This window comes from Urocampus carinirostris, chromosome 19 (assembly GCF_059441175.1).
Source record: "Urocampus carinirostris isolate Australia breed hairy pipefish chromosome 19, RoL_Ucar_1.0, whole genome shotgun sequence".
Lineage (NCBI taxonomy): Eukaryota > Metazoa > Chordata > Actinopteri > Syngnathiformes > Syngnathidae > Urocampus > Urocampus carinirostris.
Window position 1 is genome coordinate 14,742,862 of NC_142367.1, and position 21,404 is coordinate 14,764,265.

At 39.2% G+C, this 21,404-nt stretch overlaps 2 protein-coding genes across 3 annotated transcripts in view; both read left to right on the top strand.

Annotated features, from left to right (window-relative positions):
* Positions 1-3,451: 3,451 nt before the first annotated feature.
* On the top strand, positions 3,452-4,202 carry LOC148347453 (transmembrane protein 238). The gene has a single exon (XM_088323377.1). It carries the CDS (start codon positions 3,642-3,644, stop codon positions 4,089-4,091), a length of 450 nt encoding a protein of 149 aa, XP_088179503.1. The 5' UTR covers positions 3,452-3,641; the 3' UTR covers positions 4,092-4,202.
* A 2,196-nt stretch (positions 4,203-6,398) lies between these two features.
* snx29 (sorting nexin 29) overlaps positions 6,399-21,404 on the top strand; it is a 106,201-nt gene continuing 91,195 nt past the window's right edge. The window contains exons 1-11 of one of the 2 annotated variants that reach the window (XM_088323376.1): positions 6,399-6,719; positions 8,079-8,143; positions 8,347-8,399; positions 8,738-8,868; positions 10,903-11,083; positions 11,226-11,296; positions 13,340-13,600; positions 19,086-19,464; positions 20,524-20,636; positions 20,699-20,789; positions 20,857-20,939. In XM_088323376.1, coding sequence (XP_088179502.1) covers positions 6,713-6,719; positions 8,079-8,143; positions 8,347-8,399; positions 8,738-8,868; positions 10,903-11,083; positions 11,226-11,296; positions 13,340-13,600; positions 19,086-19,464; positions 20,524-20,636; positions 20,699-20,789; positions 20,857-20,939 — 1,435 coding nt within the window. In that variant the 5' untranslated portion in view covers positions 6,399-6,712. The remainder of the gene's footprint in view (positions 6,720-8,078; positions 8,144-8,346; positions 8,400-8,737; positions 8,869-10,902; positions 11,084-11,225; positions 11,297-13,339; positions 13,601-19,085; positions 19,465-20,523; positions 20,637-20,698; positions 20,790-20,856; positions 20,940-21,404) is intronic. The other variant, XM_088323375.1, reaches the window with a different exon arrangement.

Below are 21,404 nucleotides of genomic sequence, written 5' to 3' on the forward strand. Positions count from 1 at the left end.
CAAACCTTCCTGTATGGAGTTTGCATGTTCTCCCTGTGCTTGCGTGGGTTTCCTCTGGGCACTCCGGTTTACTCTCACATTCCAAAAACATGCATGTCAGGTGAATTGGCCGGTGCACATTGTCCCTGGGTGTGGATGAGTAAGTGAGTTGTCTGTCTCTGTGTGCCCTGCTTCTGGCTGGCAACCAGTTTAGGGTGTCCCGTGCCCACTGCCCGAAGATAGCTGGGATAGGCTCCAGCACCCCTGCGACCTTAGTGAGGATAAGTGGTGCGGATAATGGATGCATAATTGAGGAAACCACATGAGGTATTGTGATGACCAAAGCTGTACATTTTGCTAAAAAGGATTCATTTCAAATTTTTTCTGCCCTTAATCTCAACAAAAATGTTATCTAATTTATTTTAAATTCAACGCGATGAAATCTTACCTGCCCACCTATACGGTCGAGTACGTTTTGGTGAAACAAGATGCAGGCAATGGCGAGCGGTGTAAACGTGCGTCCCATCCAGTCATCCGCGGAGAACTAACCTGTGTGGGTGTGGTGCTCGCTGTCCATATGGAATTACAGCGCGTAAACTGGGAGCCAGTGCATGATAGATGATCCAGGTGAGCGTTGTGGGTGCGAGGAGTTGGTCAGTAACCGCTTGGAGTTATTATTTTTTACGCCTCAATGGAAGGATATGACGAGACTTCTACGGACGAGACGGGTCGCTTATGCCCGAAATCAGAAGTTTCGTCAGATTGGGCTTACCTGCATAAGTCCATCATCTCCATTGTGATGGGTTCCCTTATGTCAGGGTTGGGCATGGTCCTCTTCATGCTGCAGTTCTCCAAGGTGTTGCAGGCGGGACCCGTCGCTTCGGCCTGCGTGTCGGTTGGGCTCATGTTCGTGGTGGTGGGTCTGGTCTGGATGCCCATTTTAAAGGAAAAGAGGAGGCGACATTGCTATCACCAAGTGGCTTGACTACTTGGGCGGATTCTTTTTTTATTTCGAGGGACGGTTATTCTTCACAGAATGTCAGCCTTTGTCCTAAAATGGCTGTATCAAATGACAAACTGATCCTTTTTCATTCCAGTCTGACCCAACTTCAGTCATCTCTTATGTGCACAGTTTGTACGGGTGCTTGAAATACTTGCAAATGTTTTAATTTTAATGTTTTTAAGGATTGAAAACGGCTTGAATTTTGGGTGAAGTGTTTGTAAATGCTTTAAATTGTTGCCATGTTTAAGTCTGTTTAAAAATGACGCCAAGACTTCTCTCCGGTGACTTTGCTTTGCCATTACAGTTTTTCATTCCTCATGAATAACGTCAGCTGTTTTTAGTTTGTATAGCTTTGTCCTATGATGCGTCATCGCCCTCTACGGGTCGCGCCCAAGAGGGCAGGTGAATGCTACACATAAACAGGGCAGTATGAAATGGGTATTATTTCAAGGATTATGTATCAATTATGGACATTTATTATGAGCCGAGCAAACAATTAAGGTTGCGTTTTGCAGTGTTAAATTTTAATGGGAAGAACTTCCTGCACCATAAATGTACGCTACTGTCGTGAAATTTGGGTTGTCAATGAATCATTTTAACAGATAATCGAATGACCAATTAAAAAGCCACGTTTATTCTTTTCAAACTCGTCTCGCCATTTTGGAACACCGTATATGATTTTAGATCCTTATATCAGGAAAACAAATAAAATATAGTTTTTCTGAAGGGTGGCTACACACAACTTTAAAGGAATTATTGTTACCGTTCAATATATGTTAATTACGAACCAAACACACTCTCGGATTTAAATAATTTTATTATACTAATCATCCACAGAGGAAACTTGTAGAGAACACAAAAAAAGCCTAAGAAAAGTAAACAAAGATGTTTGGATTCTAAGTGGCACCATTTAGATAAAAAAAACGCTTTAGCCTGATTATTACGGTTTTGTATTTTGATAGAATTCCCCCTTAACGTCACACAAATAACAATACCCAGCACTATGAGATGGACTATGGTTCTGGTTTGATAAAGGTGAAGGCACATTCTTAATGTCCTCGGTTGTCCAGCTGCAAGGAACTCTCAAGGCTGGAGACCCGGCCAGGAAGAGGACAACGGGATTCATTGTCGGAACCTTTTTTTTGTGGCTACGGGTCAGGATTTGGTTCTGTGCTGCTTGTGTGGCTGGAACCCGGCTCCCTGGCTTCAGAGACTCTTTTGACTTATTGCAAGGCAGACCTTTTGTACGCTTGCTGGCTTCTTTCAAAACTGATTTGCGAATGTTAGTAGAATTAAAATGGGAACAGACAATCACTAAAACATGCCAGGTAGAAATCAAATTTCCTAGAATACCCCAGTGACCCATCACTGGTGAGCTATTTTCAGAGCCAGTCAATGGGCCACTTAGGTGATTTTAGGGGGCTGCATGGTGCCCATGAGCAACGCATTGGTGATCCTTTTTTGGTGGTGTTGGTATTTGCATTTATGAATGCTCTGGTGAAAGGAAACTAGTATATAGTATTCTTACCATTGGCAATATAATATACAGTAGTAAAATTTGTATTGAATTGAATTCATTGTCATTGATATCAACATTGAGTGCAATGAGATTAGACATGGTAAACATGTAATACAGATTTTAAGCAGAAAAATAAGATAAAAGACTGTCAGTATAAATCAAAACGTATTTACAACATAGTGCTTAGAGATTGGTCTCACTTATCTCATTTCATTAGCTGGACCGCTTATCCTCAGTAGGGTCACGGGGGTGCTGGAGCCCATCCCAGCAATCATTGGGCAGGGGACACCCTGAACTGGTTGCCAGCCAATCGCAGGGCACACAGGGACAGACAACTCGCTCGCCCATTCACACCTAGGGACAATTTGGACCAGCCAATCCACCTGAAATGCATGTCTTTGGAATGTGAGAGGAAACCGGAGAAAACCCACGCAAGCACGGGGAGAACATACAAACTCCGCACAGGAAGTCCGGTAGCTGGATTTGAACCCACACAGGAGCTTCCCAAGACCTTAGAACTGTGCCTGCAAACGCGCTAACCACTGCGCTGCTGTGCTGCCTGGTCTCACTTATAATAAACTATAATCAAAGAATTGTGCATTGTAACAATCGTGCAATTAAGAGTGCAATAATATTTAGCAGCAACAAAAATTTACAAATATAAGTCGCAAGATATGTTTTCTCAGTTTTGAACACTTGTCTAGAGTGGTGATGGCCTTGGGGAAGAAACTGCTTCTCCTTGTTTGAAGGGGACCTGTAACGCCTACTGGAGGGCAACAGGTCAAAGAGGTGGTGGCCAGGTTGAGAGAAGTCCTTTATAATGTTGATAGCTCTACTGGGGTATCACAATCCGGCCGTTTCTGGTTGTGCAACGGCCACTAGAGGGCAACAAACTTTAGTACTGTGTAAGTACCGATACCTGGTATCGGCACAAAAAAAACCGAGTTGTAGAGAGTGAATTATCACATCTCTGGCCTTAACGCGGAACTCAAACGAACAGCAACACCAAGAGAATCTCTCAGCTGCTGATTCAACATTTCTTTCTCTCTCAGTCATTTGTCATTGTTGATAACCGCACACGGGAGCTGAACTTCGACCGTTGACAGCGCGGAGTTTCCGAAGCGCTGAACCTTGTCAGGCATGTCTACCTGCGTGGCGATGGAGGCGCCCCCGGAGAGGATTAACAGCGGAGTGGGGCGCTGCAAGTGCTCCTTCTGGTTCGCCGTGGCCCATGACGTCCTGGGCGTTTTCATCATGATGCTGGGGGTCTTCGGCGGTCTTGCCATCCACGATCTTTTCATATATGCCGGTGCTATTGTCATCTTCCTCAGCCTCATCTGGTGGGTCTTCTGGTATTCGGGCAACATCGACGTGCCCCCCGAGGAGCTGGAGGACGACGTAGGCTTGCTAAAAACCAGGAGCAAGGGACTGGGTCAGGCGGTGAGGCGGGTTTCGGACAGGTTCCGGAACTCTCTGAGGAAGAACGGATCCTCCGGACCCCCCAACTCCGAGACTTCGGTCTTCAGTATCTATGAGGGATCTGTGGCTTCATCGTCCAAGCATCTTGTGAGAGAGACACTGTCAATATGAATATTTGCAAAACTTACCCCAAACTTTTTACATTTATATCTGATTGTACCAATCTGAAAAGTACCTGTTTATAAATCTAAGAAATGGCTGAATAAAAATTCAAGATTTGTTCATGCCTGAAAAGAATATGAAGTTTGGTCTGGTGTCATGCATGGGTAATCATTAAACTACCGTCCACATGGTCTTATCTAGCTGATAAGATAAACATCTTGCACACTTTTACTTTGAAAAAAAGTGCTCTAGATGATTAAAACATTCTTGGCAAGATTTTTATGAGCAAATGTAAATGTAAAAATTTAGCGGACCTTGCAACGTTTTTATTCATTTAAGCTTAAAATCCTAAGAGATTCTAACGGATGGCATGAGTGTGACAACTGGGGGCCTAGGGGGACTGCGCACACCCGTGTCCACTTTCTCCCACAAAAATTTAATCAACCTTACCCTTTATATTCCTTTAGGTGTCAGGTCTTTTCCATTACCATTCCACTGCCTCATCAAGTTTTGTTTTTTGATTCTGGTTAGGACATTTTAGGTGTTGTTCTGTGCCCATTTGTTAGTTTTTGATTGTTTTTGTTTCCTACTTTGCACTTTTGTTATGAAATACCATCTTTATTTGAACACACCGGCCTCCTTCTTTCATGCATTTGGGTCTGCTACCAGAGGAAAGAAACAGATTTGTTTTTCGTGAATTTAGTCAAAATAAAAATGAAATACAAACAAGAATGGAAAGAATCATCTTAATAGGCCTTTTTTTGTTTTTGTTAGCTTGCATTTAACATTGTGGTATCAACTACACTAATACACATCATATTAATATGTAATAATATCGATTTGTTACGTGTTGTAACAATCATGAAAGTTTTCTTTCGGTTACAAAACTATCGTTTGCTGTATATGAGTTGCCTGTGAGCTGTAACAACTTGTTTCGCACCTGCTGCGAATATCAGTTTAACTAAAGTGTCAGGAAACTTACTTTAATTTGCTTTAAGTTTTGTATATATGACAAAAGGGTGGGATATAATAAGTTTTCTTTGTCCCACTGCCCTTCAGGCATTCCGTTATGATTTAGGTTATATTTACTGTCATGATGACTGATTTGGATCAACTGTGCCCGCTCATTTGGCGCCAGCCGCTGCGGGCTCCCTGATTGGTTCCCTGTCCGTTTTAAGCCCAGTCCTTTCACTCTCCTGTTGTCAGTCTGTCAGCAAACCTCTGTTTCTACAAGGCAAGCACTTTGACTCCCATCGGTCCCGCTTTTTGCACCTGTTTTTTCCTCCCGTCCGTTCCTGATTTCCCCGTTTGTCTCCGGCTACGACCTGTTTTCGACCCCGATTAGTTTGCTCTCCCGTCCCGGCTTACGACCCGTTTTTGATCCCGACCATGTTTTTGCTCTCCTGTCCCGGCTATCGACCTGTCTTTTCCGTCGTTAACACAGCCATCTCCCTCTCCGGAAGATCCACTTCCGTTTTCGGATCACAATCCGATTGTGTAAGCGGCTTGCTTCCCGCGTCCAGCGAGTACTGGATCGCGGGCGCTGCCCTTTCTCTTTCTAGCAATAAACTTGTGGTTAATGCTACGCATTTGGGTCCTGATTCCGTTCTGGTCGTGACATTTACACGTGTACACAAAGAATATAACTGCCTGAATGAACGAATGGATATCTAATGGTCACATTTTCTTATAGCCAACAATTTCAATTTTATTTACGGTATATAAAAATGAAGTCAACAAAATTGGCCTTTGTACTTTAAAATTTTTAGCTGAGTTTAGTCTTGAACGTTAATTGTTTATTTCTGTACATAAACAACAACCTTGCCATTACAAACAGAAGAAAAAAACAATTTCTTTAGAAATTTAATTACTTCTTTGTCACCTTTGGTTTTCGTCAATATTTTCTATCAATTCGTTTGCCTTTTCTGTTTCTTTTGTTAGTTGTAGTTTGTTAGCTTGCATTTAGCTGCTAATCTCGGACAAGTTTGTGTTTCATAAAAAACACATTTCAACTTAAATAAACGTCATTATGAAGCGTATTTATTACGTCTAAAGAAAATATCACAGGTATTTTGAATTAAATTAAAAAATATAGTTCGTTGCCTCATAACTAACAGTACTGATTTTATATTGAATTAATGTGCAACAATTGTGTACTGTTGATTATCTTTAGGAAGTGGAGCTTTTTTAGTTAAAAGGGTTTAGGATTATGATATTATATGGCAATGCAGTGCGATTGACTATTGAAAACTACATTTCCCATAAACCCTCAAACAAAGACACATGACCGCTAGGCCTTGTCACGTGACCCCCCACACAGCTGTCTCGTCAATATTTCACTTCCGGTGTCGTTGTCATAGTTGTTAAGACAATATGAATTTTCCTCCACGGTTTTAAAATTAAACTCTGAAGTTTTAAAAGGGAAATTGGATAAGCGCAGCGGTGCATGGAACCCCTGACACTCGTACGAGGGCCCGCAGAGGTTACTCAGCCCTTGCGAGGCCTCCCTGCCGGCAGACTGAGCATTGTTGTTGAAGCCGCGGTAGGGTGCGTCTAAGTCGGGCAAAAAAGATGAAGAAGGTCGGTGGGAAAGAGTCGGAAGTCAATACGACTAAGATTTTGTCCTCACAATGAACGGTGAGTTTCAATTGTTTTAGCTTAGTGTATCTGTACCAAAACATCTCACAAACTAGGATGTTCTGCATAAAAAAGAAGAAAAAATTACATCGAGTCCTCCAGCTGTGCAACAGATTTTCATTAGGCTGTCAAATATTCGCACAGTGACTCCTGTTCATTTAAATATGTGTTGTTTACTTTGGCCTAATGTACTGTATCATAAAGACAGGATGTGGATGACAGGGCGGTTATTTTTTTTCCAAATAGGCTTTTAAATCCACAGGGTGTCCACCAAGCCTGGCTACATAGGGGATAAACACATACTTCGAAAACAAACCAATTTTCGATAATCATAATGTTTCATCCATCCAATGTCTTACCCGAGGTTGGGTTTAGGGAGCAACATGGAAGCCCATAACTTCCTATCCTCAGCAATTCGTCCAGCTCATCAGGCGGGATCTTGGGCGTTCCCAGACCAGCCTTCAGATGCAGTTTCTCAAGTGTGTCCTAGGTCGTCCCGAGGGAGGTGTCTAGTTGGCATCCTTACCAGATGGCTTAGCCACCTCTGTTATTTTTAATGCATATTTTAACATACCTCGCAAAATTAATGTTAACTCAATCGAATAGGTCTACGTTGCTGCTAATGTCAGCAACACTGACTAATGATGCCTACTGTGAAGTGGTTCAGGTTTTCAATCCTTATCGAGTAAACTTTCCTTCAGAAAAAGAAAACAAGGGGAGGAGGTGCCTGATGAACGCTTGGACCACTCCATGACTTCCTGATGGCAAGACCATTTCTTCTAATCCAATTGGGAAAAGTGCCATTTAACCAATCTCTTAATATTCATTCATCCATCTTCCAAACTGCTTAATTTCACCAGCGGTGCTGTCTGCTGACTTCAGGCAGTGGGCAGGGGACACTCAGGACTGATTGGCAGCCATTTACAGGGCACACACATACATATTGTTTTAGGGAAAATTTTGACATGTCAATCCTTCATATGTGGGAGGAACCAGTAGTGAAAACCCAGTCAGACACTGGGAGAACATGCAGACTCCACACTGGGAGGCTGGTAGGTGGAATTAAACCAAAGACCTTTGTACTGTCAGGCCACCTTATTTCATAAAATTTTTGGGACAAACCAGCACTTAAATTACGAAATTCTTTTGCTAACAATTTGGAGTAAAAACAGTTTTACAATACAGATACAAATAGATAAATCGACAAAATCCTAAAGATTGCAGCATTAGCCTTCTTTTTCTGAGTCTACTTGACCAATAAGATTTTTAATACTTTTAAAAAACATTTCCCAAAAAAAGCTATCCTGAAATTAGATCGCACAAAAATCCAATAATCCAATGTTTTCTCTCTTTTCGTAGGCACTGCGCAAATTGACTCTAAGAGACAAAACCTCCTGGAGAGGTTACTTGATGCTGTCAAACAGGTTCGTAGTACATTTTAAAAAGTTTATTTAATTTAGCATGTGACGTACTAGTGGATCTTTGACTTTATCAGTATGGGAAGTAGTAGCTCATATGAAATAATTATTTTCTATCACAAGCCTCCACTGGGCAAGCGAAATATTTCTTGCAATATGTGTCATGATCCTTCATCAGTTGTTTCCTAATTATCTATACGTCTTCACAGTGCCAAATCCGCTTTGGAGGAAGGAAAGAGATAGCGACAGATTCGGACAGCAGGTTTGTAGCATTTGTCATCTTGAAAGTGCAGTGCCTTGAGGTATGGTGCTCAAAGATACTCAATTTTTGATCTTGTTACTCCCAAGTTTTTCTATCAAACTAAACCTAAACAGGAAGTGAATTTAACAATGGTAAAGCAAGTTAAGCTTCATACTAACAGACAAAACAAGATGTCACAGACAGAATAACTATTTTTTTTCAGTATCACAATGTAAATGTAAATATAAATGGTCTGCATTTATACAGCGCTTTTCAAGTAACCCTTTGAAAACACAAATGTTGAGGAAACGCATGTAGACAGACAACAAGATTTGATGGCAATCTCCTGGCGTTCGCAGGGTCATCTGTCTCTGCACACAGTTAGAGGCGGTGCTTCAGCATGGCTTGAGGAAGAACCGAGGTTTGGCCCTCACTGCTGCCGCCCTCGCCCTCAAACAGGCCGCAGGCTTCAGCAGTAAGGTGGAAGGAGGTAAAGCTTCAATTTTATTTTGGTGCAGTCAAGTCAAGTCATTTTTATTTGTATAGCCATTAATCACAAAGAGTCTCAAAGGGCTGCACAGGTTATTACACGGACTATTTTTCAGACTATTATTACACCATCCCCTGATCTGGAACCAACATGAGGGCAAGGAAAAACTCAAAAACCTCAACATGAGGAACATGAAGAAACCTTGAGCACATGTGGCATCCCCCTTTCAGGATTACCAGACGGCAAAGGATGTTGCAATCACCAATAATACAGGGATATATACCGGTAGCTCCCCTTGTATTAAATCAGAGATTGAAAAATTACTTCCATTTCAGCTGAGTTGCCCCACAATGGTTATTTTGCCACAGTTCGATCAAGTTTCACTATTAGCATCCAGAACTATGTTCGGACTGGAAAAGAAAAGCTCCACATTATTAAAAAAGCATAATGAAAAAAAAAACGAAAAATTAGAGGCTATTTCTGAAAAAAAATCAAAATTTTTTACTATCTGCAGGAAAAGAGGTTCCAAAAAAGATGTTTAATAACAAAACCCTGGTATAATGTAACAACCAACATGATAAGAAACAAGAAACAAACCTGCTGTGACCATAACAATGGCAATGAGCCGACACCAGAGGCTGTTGAGTACAGGCAACATTAAAGCTAGGTGTGATGAAAGTAAATTTGGGGGGGAATGGATGCAGGTGTGCGCAGTTATGCCACTCCACCCCTGGTTAGAACCTTCTGGGATAAGAGGACGTGCCAAATTCTGACAAAATATTCCCATTGTTAACAGATTTATTTACAGATATTTTTTTATCTAATAATTTTTTAGAAAATTTGCCAGTTAATTTTTTAATTAGAATTTTCCACAGAAGCGTATTTCATTTATTTGAGGGAAAATATGCTTGTTTTTCTAATATTTAAAAAAATGTCAAGAATTTGTTCTCATTTTTTAAAATTGATTTTACAAAAACAACCAAATGCCGGTTGCTTGAAAAAAAAAATATTCCCAAAATATTTATATAAAAAACGTATTTGTTAACAATAACTAACTATGCATGTCACATTTACAAAAAAACCCATAAAAATGCTTATGATTTTCTGCAGTTGTTTTTCAAAAGCATTTTTAACCGAATACTTTTGTAAGAAGTATTTTTAGGAATATAGACTTCTGCTTTGGGTATTCATGATTTCTGCCAAATCAAAAAATTATCTCTGTTACTTTTTTCTTTTTTTTTTCTTCTGTTTTTTTCTTTTCACTTTTCCTAAAAAATGTTCTCCTTTTTAAGGAATGTTAATTACAGTTTGAGAGAGAACAACATAGAAGTATACACATTGTTTTATTCATTTAATGAGTGCGAGCACACCATAAATGTGCGTTTGCAAATGGGTATCGTAGTTTATTGCTCATTCTGGAGCGCCAAAGGAGTTTTGACACTTCTCGATATACAACCACCATTCTTGACTTCACTAGCTCTGTTTGTATATATATATATATATATATATATATATATATATATATATATATATATAAACCGTTTGTGTGTCACACTTTTTTACTTGCATGCTTTTATTTCCTTATTTTTAAACTCTCAGTGTTGTGTGCCTCTAATGAGGAAGTGTGATTACAATTTCTCTTGTATTGGCATTGTCAACCAAACTCGAAAACAGGCCCACTGTTTGAGGCACCCTTAGTGAATATTTTAGATTGTCGCGACCGTTAATAACTCCAGCTCAACCATTATCATTTCGAACGTTTCTCCTGCGTTTGAACCCGAGGCTTGGCAGCAGGCTAATGAAGCCGAGACATAAATTTCATGCAGCGTTCCAGCACCGTATGCTAATCACATGCAAATGAGTTGTGTGATCCTATTAGTACGGCTTGTTTGAATGTTTAAAACATGTCACAGGGTTCAACATGGCTTTGCGATTAAGTGTGTGTGTTTGTGAATTTCTCCGACTTTGTTGCTAATTAGCCATAGATTTCATTCTTTCGCCAGCCCTAATAATGTCCCTTTTCCTCCTTGTCAGATTTCACCTTTTGGTTTTACGTGAAGGAGCTTCTGAACCGGCATGAGCTTCAGCGCTTCTACTCGCTTCGCCAAATCTCGACGGAGCTCGGCCGGGGTCGAGCCTGGATTCGTTGTGCTCTTAATGAGCATTCTTTGGAACGCTACTTACACACGCTGCTCGCCGACCGTCCGCGCCTCGGGTTGGTTTGGTGTTTGTATCAATTAATAATAATTCAAAAAATAAGGCTCATTTTTCCTCCAGGAGTGCAGTAATTGAGAGTAAATGCATATGGATAGGCTTAAATGCACTCAATTGGATTAACATTGCCTCTGTTTTTCCAGCACTTACTATGAAGACTGGGCTTTCATGCTTGATGAAGAGAGAGCCAGTATGTTGCCTACTATGGCTGCAGGTAAGTTTCGGGGTGTCCAGTGACCAAGAAACTTTTTTTCCTCAATTAAAAAGTTTCAGATGTAAAATGATGTCCTTAAATTGCATTAAAAACATTGTAAATACAATGTTGAGAGGTATTACAAATTTAAACACAACTAATGTAAAAATAGTTTGTTTTTTTGTTTTTTTTGTACAAACATTTTGTGTGAATCATTGACTACCATCTTTATATGTGTATAACGCACATTTTTTAAACCTAAAAAATAACTCCAAAGTTTGGTTGCATGCCATACACGAGGTTTTATGGTAGCATATTATCGTATTTGTGCAATGATTAATCAGTCGATATTATATATGGCTGACCGCAATCTCAAAACATTGGATGGAATCGAACCCAGGTCGCGGTCAGAGCTCCAAATCCTAATCATTAGCACACTAAATAATATAGATGACATATGAAAAGGCATTACATTTATCTCATTATCATACCATTTTTATTCACGGGACCAGAGATGACTTTTAGAGAATACAGAAAGTCGTCCTGAACGATATAGATGAATTAAAAAAAGAATGATGAGGGAAAAAAACTAGTCAAGTCAAGTCAAATTTATTTATATAGCTCTTAATCACAAAAATGTCTTAAAGGACTGCACAGGATTACAATGACACAATTAGCTGATCTTAAACCTGATGATGAATTGGGCTTTAAAGTCATTAGATAAATAAATTGTAAATTTTTTGTTGGTATTTCGTTCATCATTTATGTTATCAGTTGGTGATTTTAATCATGGCTGCACATATTCGACAACATATGCATTATTAATTTACTAAATGTACATTCAAATCATTTAATTAATTATAATTAAACATAAGCCAAACGATTACCCTCCTGACTACCATTAGTCCTGTAGTCCTTTCAGAGGACATTCTTATACCTCAATATCGCCCACCCAGTGCACCAAATTGCGTTAACTCTTTTGAGCTCTATAGAGTACATTTAGTTCTTTCCAATGAGACCAAATTTGGAGGGGTGGGGCTTTGTTTCTTTGACTTTACGGTAGAAGAAAACAGTTTCCCTCTGTGCAAGCCCTTTTTATGGGAAGAGGATTTAATACTTTTGATCAAACACATTTTGTCTTGAAATGGTGTTGCATTTTATTTAAGTGTGTTTGATCATAGTATTTAGGTGTTCAAAACATGTCCTCTGTTGTGTATATTTGTTAAGTTATATCATCCATTTTTCTCTTTTATATCCAAACATTTAAATATATTGAGCTTCAAGTAAGAGAGTAAAACTTTTGGCGGAATCCATGACCAGAAATAGCTATTACAAATTGAGAAACTCTACCAAGACCATCAATGACCTTATTGCTTCAGATTAAGAAAAAGCAAGTGTTCTCTTGTGGAGAATCAGGCCTCTCTTGAGCAAAACCAGCCAAGGATGTCTGAGTCGGTCAAGAACAGGAAAATTGTGCATTGGGGAGCCAATGGTTCTTTTTACTGCTTGATGCCTAATCCGCCAGTATGTACCGGGCAAATTAAACTAAACCCAACTGAATTCAACCCAACTTGTCTTGGCTGCACCAACTGGTCTTGTTGTAGAGTTTGTGGTCTACCAAGGCAAGATGACTTTTACAGCTACAGCAAGAAAGGGCATTTGGGAACAAGCTGTTCTTCAAGTCACAGAATCTGTTCCCCAAGGCACCCACCTGTTCTTTGACAGGTACTTTTCAACAATCGGCCTCCTTCACACCCATGACTTTAAAGGGTTGCTTCATGTTTTAAATTCCAATTGGACTGAAATTGTAAAACAATAACACAATATTTCTGCCACCAAATGTTCAGCATTAAACGCCAATGCCGTTTACCGGCAGAAATTGTTCACTTCCTACCTTAAATAACGATTTCCTTATGGTGTATCAAGTTATGAAACTATATCAAGTTTGTGTTTGATTTTATTTTTTTTTTACTTTCAAGTATGACATTATTGAAAAGGTCACATTTAGAACAGACCTAACAAGGGACTGACTGCATTTACCAGAACATTAAATTCTGGCTTCAGGTTTGAACTCCATCCTCTTTGCCATCAACATCGACAACAGCGACCTAAACGGGGGTCTGACGAGAACCGGGGCCTCTTCCGTGACACATCTGCTGAAGGAGTCGACGCAGGGCATCGGCAGCCTGTGGAAGGAATCCACGCAGGGCGTCAGCAGCCTGCTACGGGAGATCGGCACCGCCACCGCCGTGGTGCCTGGCTTCAGCCCCAAGCCAGACGGAGTCTCAGATCCACTGCCTGTTCTGCCACGAAGCACCTCTGCAGGTACAAAATTTGACCTGTAAAGAAAATAATTTGTCAAGTCATGTTTATTTATATAGCCCTAATCAAAATAAGACTCAAAACGCTGCACAGACTGCTATATCCCCTGATCTAAAACCTACAAGTGTGCAAGGAAAAACTCAAAAACCTTTGCATGAGGAGAATGAACAGACAGTACATAGACATTAACATGACTCATAACAGATTTTCTGGTTGACGGCTTCATGAGGTCAACATCATTCATAAGCTATTAAATATAAGTGTGTTTTTATGCCAGATTTAAATACTTCCACCGAGTTTGCAGATCGTTTCTCAGAGGACAGGCCATTCCAAAGCACGGGGCCCGAATAGAGAGCACTCTTGAACCTGTGGATATCTTCTTGGCTGGTGGATCACGAGCAGAAGAGTGTTTTCCGATTGAAGCCCCAAAGCAGTAACATAGGAGAAAATTAAATCTAAAAACGTTGAGGGCGCAAGTCCATGCAAAATTTTGTATAATGCCAACAGAACCCCAACATCACATCTTAGACAGGGAGCCAGTGCAGATCAGCCAAAATCAGGGTAATGAGATCAAACTTTCTTGTCTTAGTCCACAGCCTCGCTGCAGCATTTTGTACCTGCTGTAGGCTTTTGATGCTCGATTTCGCGAGACCACACAGTAGTAATAACTGACTAGAAGTAATTGAGATGGGAGGTAACAAACACATGAATTCTAATCAAAGCATCAGACTGGGACAGCATAAGGTAATTTTTAGCAATGCTGTGAAGATGGAAAAAAGCTGTTCTAGTAATATTCTTAACTTGTAACTGGAAGGACAGATTAGCGTCAAATGTGTCACTTAAGTTTTTGACTGAGTCGCTCTGGATGATATTACCATTTGTCAAAAATTACCCCTTGATTTGGCCACCCATTTGTTATTTGACCCATATTCAGGCTGTTTTGTGAAAAAATAAAACCTTTTAATCCCTTAACTTTCCACCGTCTTGACTGTTGATAAAAAAGTTGTGTCTTCACTGAAATTCGTCATGCCATATATCATTAGAGAGCTTAAACTCGTGGGATTCAAGATATGCTGACCATTTCATAACATACTCATCACAGAGACATCACAATTAGTCTGAAACAAGATACCCACAATTTATAAAGCTGGCATAGCTCACCTAGAACATCTACTGGGAGTCAGCTCATGAGTCTAATTCCTGCAAACATGGTGTGGTAACATTCATGAAAGTCCAGTGAATCCAACCATGTAAAATATTTACTCCAAAATACACGGTAATGACGCCAATAAAAAATATTCGTCTACAAGCATTCCTGCATCGTTTGACAATCCTTGTTGTAATTCATCTGTTTGGCTTCATAACTTCCCTTTAAAAATAAACAGACTTGTCAGATTCTTCTATAGCCTTTACTCTTTAGACATTTTTACTGACACCACTTTTGCCACCCATTGCAATCTGTTTTTCACGTTCCTTAGCCTGTTACGACCTATAAAGGCCTGTATTGAAAAAAGAAAATCATGACCAATTACACTTCAAAACTGTTTAGCCAATAGTACCAATTCAAATGTGGATTGACACATTGGTTATGTGACGACATTTTTAACATCAAGTTGTGCACATTAATGGTGTGTTTTCAATTCGGAGCCAAAGGTAAACGTGCGCAAGGCCAATCGTGATTCGTCTTTTAGAAAGCGAGGTCAAACATTTACAACTCTTTCACAATGTCTAAAAATTGTCCTAAGTAAAAAATAAATAATGCAAACCTTTAAGGCCTGTGAACTGGTCGTCTCCAAATGGCCACTTTTCAAAAAGCCTAGACATACCATTTGAAAAATGTGTAAAATACAGATTGTAATCAAATTTGACAAGGCACGAGTTAAGGCTTTAGGCTATTGTCTCACCTGTTTGTCCATGCCACACTCTTTTGCAGGAATTTGATTGCACACAAAAAATCAAGCGAGAATAAAAACTTTCTATTTCTGTGTGTTCCAATTCAGATTACTCAATGTTCGTAGCTCTTGCAGTGCTTATTTCAGTTTGGGACAAAAGCCCAGTGTGTTACCATTCAAAAGAAACCAAAAATGTCCATATTCAATGGTTCAAGAACAGCATTAAATTTACTTTGGGTACATCTTTGATTGTTATATTTGGGTGAATTGTACAGGAATGGTAAAGGGGTTAAAATAACTGGACAAAAATTGGTCTCTGTGTTTAAAATGACCTCAAATACTTTGTCATTATATCCTATTGAGCTTTCAAAATTAAAGGTCTGATGCGTTGTTTGAAGTGTCTTTAAAAGGTGTCCTATTAAGTATATGTCAACAATGCCCAACTGACGAGCCCTTATTTATTCCCACCACGCTGATTCGCTTTTATCTTTTAACAAAGCTGTTCAGGGCAGAATACATAAGGTAGGAGGAATGGGGTTGGCAGGGGGGATGCTGGTGAGTGACGTAATGCTCGTCCCCGTGGTGTGTCTGTTAATTTAGCAAGAAAATTGTTAAAGTAAGAAAAGGCCCTTAAGTACAACCCAAACCCAAGAAATGTTATAAAAGAAAAGTTTACTCGAGCGAGTCCAAGAAATCCACGTACTGTACTTACATACGCATCATAAATGAGCTGCAATCATGACACAGCCAAGAAATGGCAGCAGCAAGTAAAAACTTCCAAATTCTGTACAGCTCTTTTGTTTATTTCTTAAATTTATTCATATAATCTTATAAATAAATCTTTTTGTTTAGTTATTTCTACTATTTATTTTGAGTTTTAGAAACAACTCCGACAACTAAGGTGATACTGTATATTTTCATTTAAGAAACAACCACAATCCGAAAAAAAGAAAAATAAATACAAAGATAAAAATAAATACTTGGTACAACTCGAGGGACATATTTTTTAAAAGAAATGAAATGATCACAAAAATTGTTAACATATTAAAGTTAAAAATTGTTGATGAAAAAAAGAACCACTACATATTAGGTAATTATGTTTAACATTCCAAACATTCTGTAATTTCTTTCAAAAAAACATTAAGAATTATATCCTATTTAAAAAAGCCAGCCCCCAATAAAACACTTGATCAATTTGTTTAGTCATGAACCCTATGAAATGGTTATTTTTTTTTCTACACAGCAACCGACGCCAGGAAATGTGAATTTAATCATAATTAAATGATACCTCGTACACTTGATCCAAACAACAAAATAAAGTCATTCACTGGGTATTTAAACTAGCCTAAAAGGGCCCAGAATAGCGTTGAAACCTTGACATGATTTAACACGATTTCGTCAAAAATAGCTTTCCCTTTTAACACCTTAAAACAGACCCCCAAAATACATGGGGTTAGTCACGTGTCATCTGACAGAAACATGAATGCTGCATGGGGTCTCCAAGCCCCCAATGACACGTCCAACCTTCCAGACTTTGTTCTGACCTCATTTAACCGTCTGCCCTGTTCCATTCCATTGAGCCCGGTTGACACCATTTCTCGCCCTTGTGTTCCACTTAAAGGGGGGAGCCATGGTTAAAATTTTAAAACTGTGTGGTTCCGAAATGGAAGTGTGCAATTCTTGTTGTTATCCCGGGAGGATTTAGGCTCAGAATTGTCATGTTCTCATGTCATGTGTAAAAATGTTAACAGCTAGAAGTTAAAGTAGGTTTTTTGTTTTATGAACAAATACGTGTGACAAGCTTGAGTTATTAAAGCTCTAATACAGGGGTCGGGAACCTATGGCTCGCGAGCCATATATGGCTCTTTCTATGAGTATCTGTGGCTCAGAGACCAATTTGATTGCATGCAAAATTTCTCCATCTTGTTCAAAACCGGAGTTGTCTATCCTATCCAAGTACACGTAAAGCCAAACCAAAGCTAAACACGGAAATAACACTTCGCAGTATATATAGGGCACGTTTTTCACTACAATTTACAGTCAAGGTGTCACACAAAAAAAGGGGGGAAAAAACTCGTTTTGGCTGTACAACGCTAAAGAATCCTTTATTTAAAAGTTCACTATATAATCTGTGTTCAGTGTTCAGATACTTTATGATGAATCCACAGAACTGTAAATACGCCAAAACACTGGAAGAGAACTTAGTCATTTGATTGGGTGAGTGGGAGGGATGGGTGGAGCTATGCAAAAAGTACAAGCATTCCCTCCCATCTCTCGCCAAAGGTAAGCACATAAGGCTCCCTATTCTCAGAATGTTGTGACGTTTTTACAAAATAAATGCTTGCATCTGGTTTTGAAACCAATATGTATGAAAAAAAGGTTCAAAAGGAGTTTAACCGATCTTGAGTAATTGCAAGAAAGAGACAAGTTTAAAGTGGTATGTTTGTTGAATTTGGGACAGGGGCTCTGGCATTATTCTCTTTTCATAATTTTTATCAAATCATCAAAAATAAATGTGCTGAAGACTAAGCTTTTGTCTGGGGCGCCGGTTTAGCAATTGAGTAAATTTGTCTCATAATATATGGTGTGGCTCTTTCCCAAAATAAAATCAATATTTTTTGCTTTTATGGCTCTTTGAGTCAAAAAGGTTCCCGACCCCTGCTCTAATATAAGCTTTGAATCTTTCACAGCTCCAGTAAAATTAAGACTGCCGCGTTGAAAAAATTAAAATCAATTATTAATATCGTTGGCAACTAATTTCATCATTCATTCGTTGTGTCACGCGATTTTTGAGCTACTAAGCACTTTAAAGCAATATGAATAAGTGCATTGAATTTCGCTGTGAAGTTGAGGGTTGTAGTACCACTTTGTTCTGGTGTAGGGCGCCTCGAGACCGTTTTTATAAAAACAAGTACACTATATCTTACTTTTTTTTTTTAAATCATATTTATTAAACATTGCATCATTACAAACAAAATTGGCACAAACGAGTCGAACTCTACAAAGTTAACAATTTTCAAGGGAACAGAAAGTGCTGCAAAAATCCAGAGGGTAAAAAAAAATCAAACATTTATGGAATAAATGAAGTTGAAGAAAAATAACAATGACGTGTTTAATTCAACACCAGGCAAATTCCTATGTTCATCTTCGATTATTTGCACATTGGGAATGATAATCATATTGGAAGATTTAACAAAAAAAAATTCCTTGACAAAAGTTTGAAAAGCGGGTTTACATTTTTGACATTTTTTTGGGAAATACATTTGCTACTCATAAAAGGAAATGTATTGTTCTTTTGTTTGAGTCCAAATGTAATATGATCTTTGGATAAGGATGTAGGAAATGAGTATCTTGCATATTTGTATAGCATACATTTGCATGTATTTGTTTGTTAAATGATTTGATAAACATATGGATTTTTTTATTGTTTTGTATTATAGAATATTCTTTTGTTTTGTGCACTAAAATCTTTGAATAAAGAGTATGAAATTAATATTTTGTTTAAAAAAACATTTATCGATTTATTCAAAAAATAAAATAAAGCATTTTTTGCAGCTCTAAAGTGGACTTTGCCCCTCTTTCGTTCATTTCCCCAGATTCTGGTATAAGGAAAGAGCGGCGGAAGAAAAAAAAAATCACCAACATCATCTCCTTCGACGATGATCTGGATGGAGGGGATGAAGATGAGACCGAGGACGACTTCAAGACCCGGTATGCTCGCCCGGTCCAGAGCAGCTTGGAGGAAGGGATCAATCCCTTGGATCCGTTGTTTCCCGAGTCGCCGTCCTTAAACGGGCTGGGCGACGCCCCCGCTCCGTCTTGGGTTGGGTCGCCCTGTCACTCCCATACTCCACCGGTTTCTATGTCCCCATTGCTGGATAGAAAGAGCATCGATAACGAGGATGAAGAGGACGAGGAGGAAGGCAAATACAAACGCAGAGCTCAAATCCAGGAGGACGTGAGAAGTAATGACAGGTGAGTTTTTTTGAAATGGCGAGGAAGGGAACATGGGTCCTTGAGAGCTTAACAGTTCAGTGCAATGATGTCCATGCCTGGTTAGGCACAGTCAGATCTTAAATTGAATTAAGCTATTGTACAGCTAATTAATCATTTGATAGGCAACATTTAAAATGTTTCGTTTTAAATTTGCATTTATTTCCAAAATAGTATACAAACTGCAGCATAGAAAGGGCAATATTTTTTTACTCGATGCCACCATTTCCTGGCTCGTGTCTTCATTGCAGCCTCTGTCATGCTCTTTATGTTGTGTGTGCAAGTACGTACATTTCTTAGAGGCTTTCGAATAAAGTCTTCTGTTTTCATCTTTTTTGAGGTTTTGGTTGGCGTTTGGGCCTTTTCTTTCTTTCACCATTTTCATGCTAAACTGACAAATAGAAACCCCCAAAATAACCAAAGTCACAGCAATTGTGAAGAATAGAATAAAACATTGTGCAGTTAAATGAGAAAGGACTTGAACACTGAGTAAATATAAGAATTTAAGATATTTTCAATGTTATATTTCCTTTATGACAGTTGAGGCACCACCTCACTTGCCTACCCTAAATTCACATCACTGTAGTTGAATTAGGCAGGACTCTCGAGGACAACAAATAAAGTCCCCTTTAGTTTATTTTAACAATAAATGCTTTATAGGCTTAGAAATCTATAAATGTACCCCTTGATTTTTAATGTACAGTCTGTCATCTTGCTGCTATGTTGTGCACTGGTTTCATGTGCATTTGACAATACAGTGCCATCTAGTGGTCACATATTACACACTGGGGCTTTAAGTATGACGTTAGTATCAGCTTATTGTTGAAAAAGTATAGGAACCATCACAGGTGGTTTTTGATCGCATATTATTAGTGTACCTACTCCCTTCAATCCTTCTAAATAACCATTTTTGAATATTAAAAACACTCAATTACAATTGACCATCAGTGCAGAATGCTACACCATGATTTTTTACACAATATAGAAAAGACAATTGATTCTGTTTCCCCAAAAAATCTTTTCATATTGTTTCATTTCTAGGATATTGGTAGGAAGTCTATCTAGCGTGTCCACATGGAGCCCCGTGCAGGTGCTGCTGGACCACAGCAGCTCGGACATTTTTATCCCCATTATCCCTGATGCCCCTCAGCCAGGTATTGTTCAGAACAGTCAGAATTATGTTTAAATATCTCAACGCTGAGTTTTCACGTTTCAGTCAACTCTGTGGAAGACACGGCAGCCTTTCCCACTCAACGCGGATCATCGGAGCCGGCGGAAGACGGCGAGGGTTCACGACCAATTTTGAAGTAGGCACGCTAGAGAATCTGTTCCTCAAAACTGAAAGTGTCAATTCTGAATATTGTTGTATTTTAGTGTGGAGACCAGTCCACCTGCGCTGCCGGCTCAGCTCGGTGGCACTCTGCCGACATCTGCTCTTCCAGACTCCATGACAGTTGGTCAGTATCCAAACTATTTAGCGAAATATTTCTCAAAATTTTCCCACAAAGTGAAGTCAGCTGCATATAGTCTTTTATACTCCAGTCGGATTTATTTTTTTGGGTGTATTATTGGTCTATTTTGGTAAAATATTTGGTACTGTAGTGGTGCCATTTTGTAATACTTGACCACTAGATGACACTGTATAATATACTGCGAATGAAAACCAGTGGCACAGAGCGCAGCATAACAGCTAGACAAACCTTAGGTAGGGATTCCACTTTGTAAAACAAATAAAAAAAAATGTACCTACAATTTTTTATAGTATTGACTATTGGTATGATAGTTCAGCTTTTTGCCTCAAATTCAAATAAATGTTTTATTTTTTTTTTAAAGTTTTTGTCCCACTGAGTAGCACTAAATTGAGTGAGCTAGTGAGTGACGTCAGTCTTGTCATCCAGCTTACCCTGCACTGGAGCTGACAC

Bases quoted from the DNA above. Each gene is read 5' to 3' on its own strand.
- LOC148347453 (XM_088323377.1), top strand. From the start codon at position 3,642: ATGTCTACCTGCGTGGCGATGGAGGCGCCCCCGGAGAGGATTAACAGC.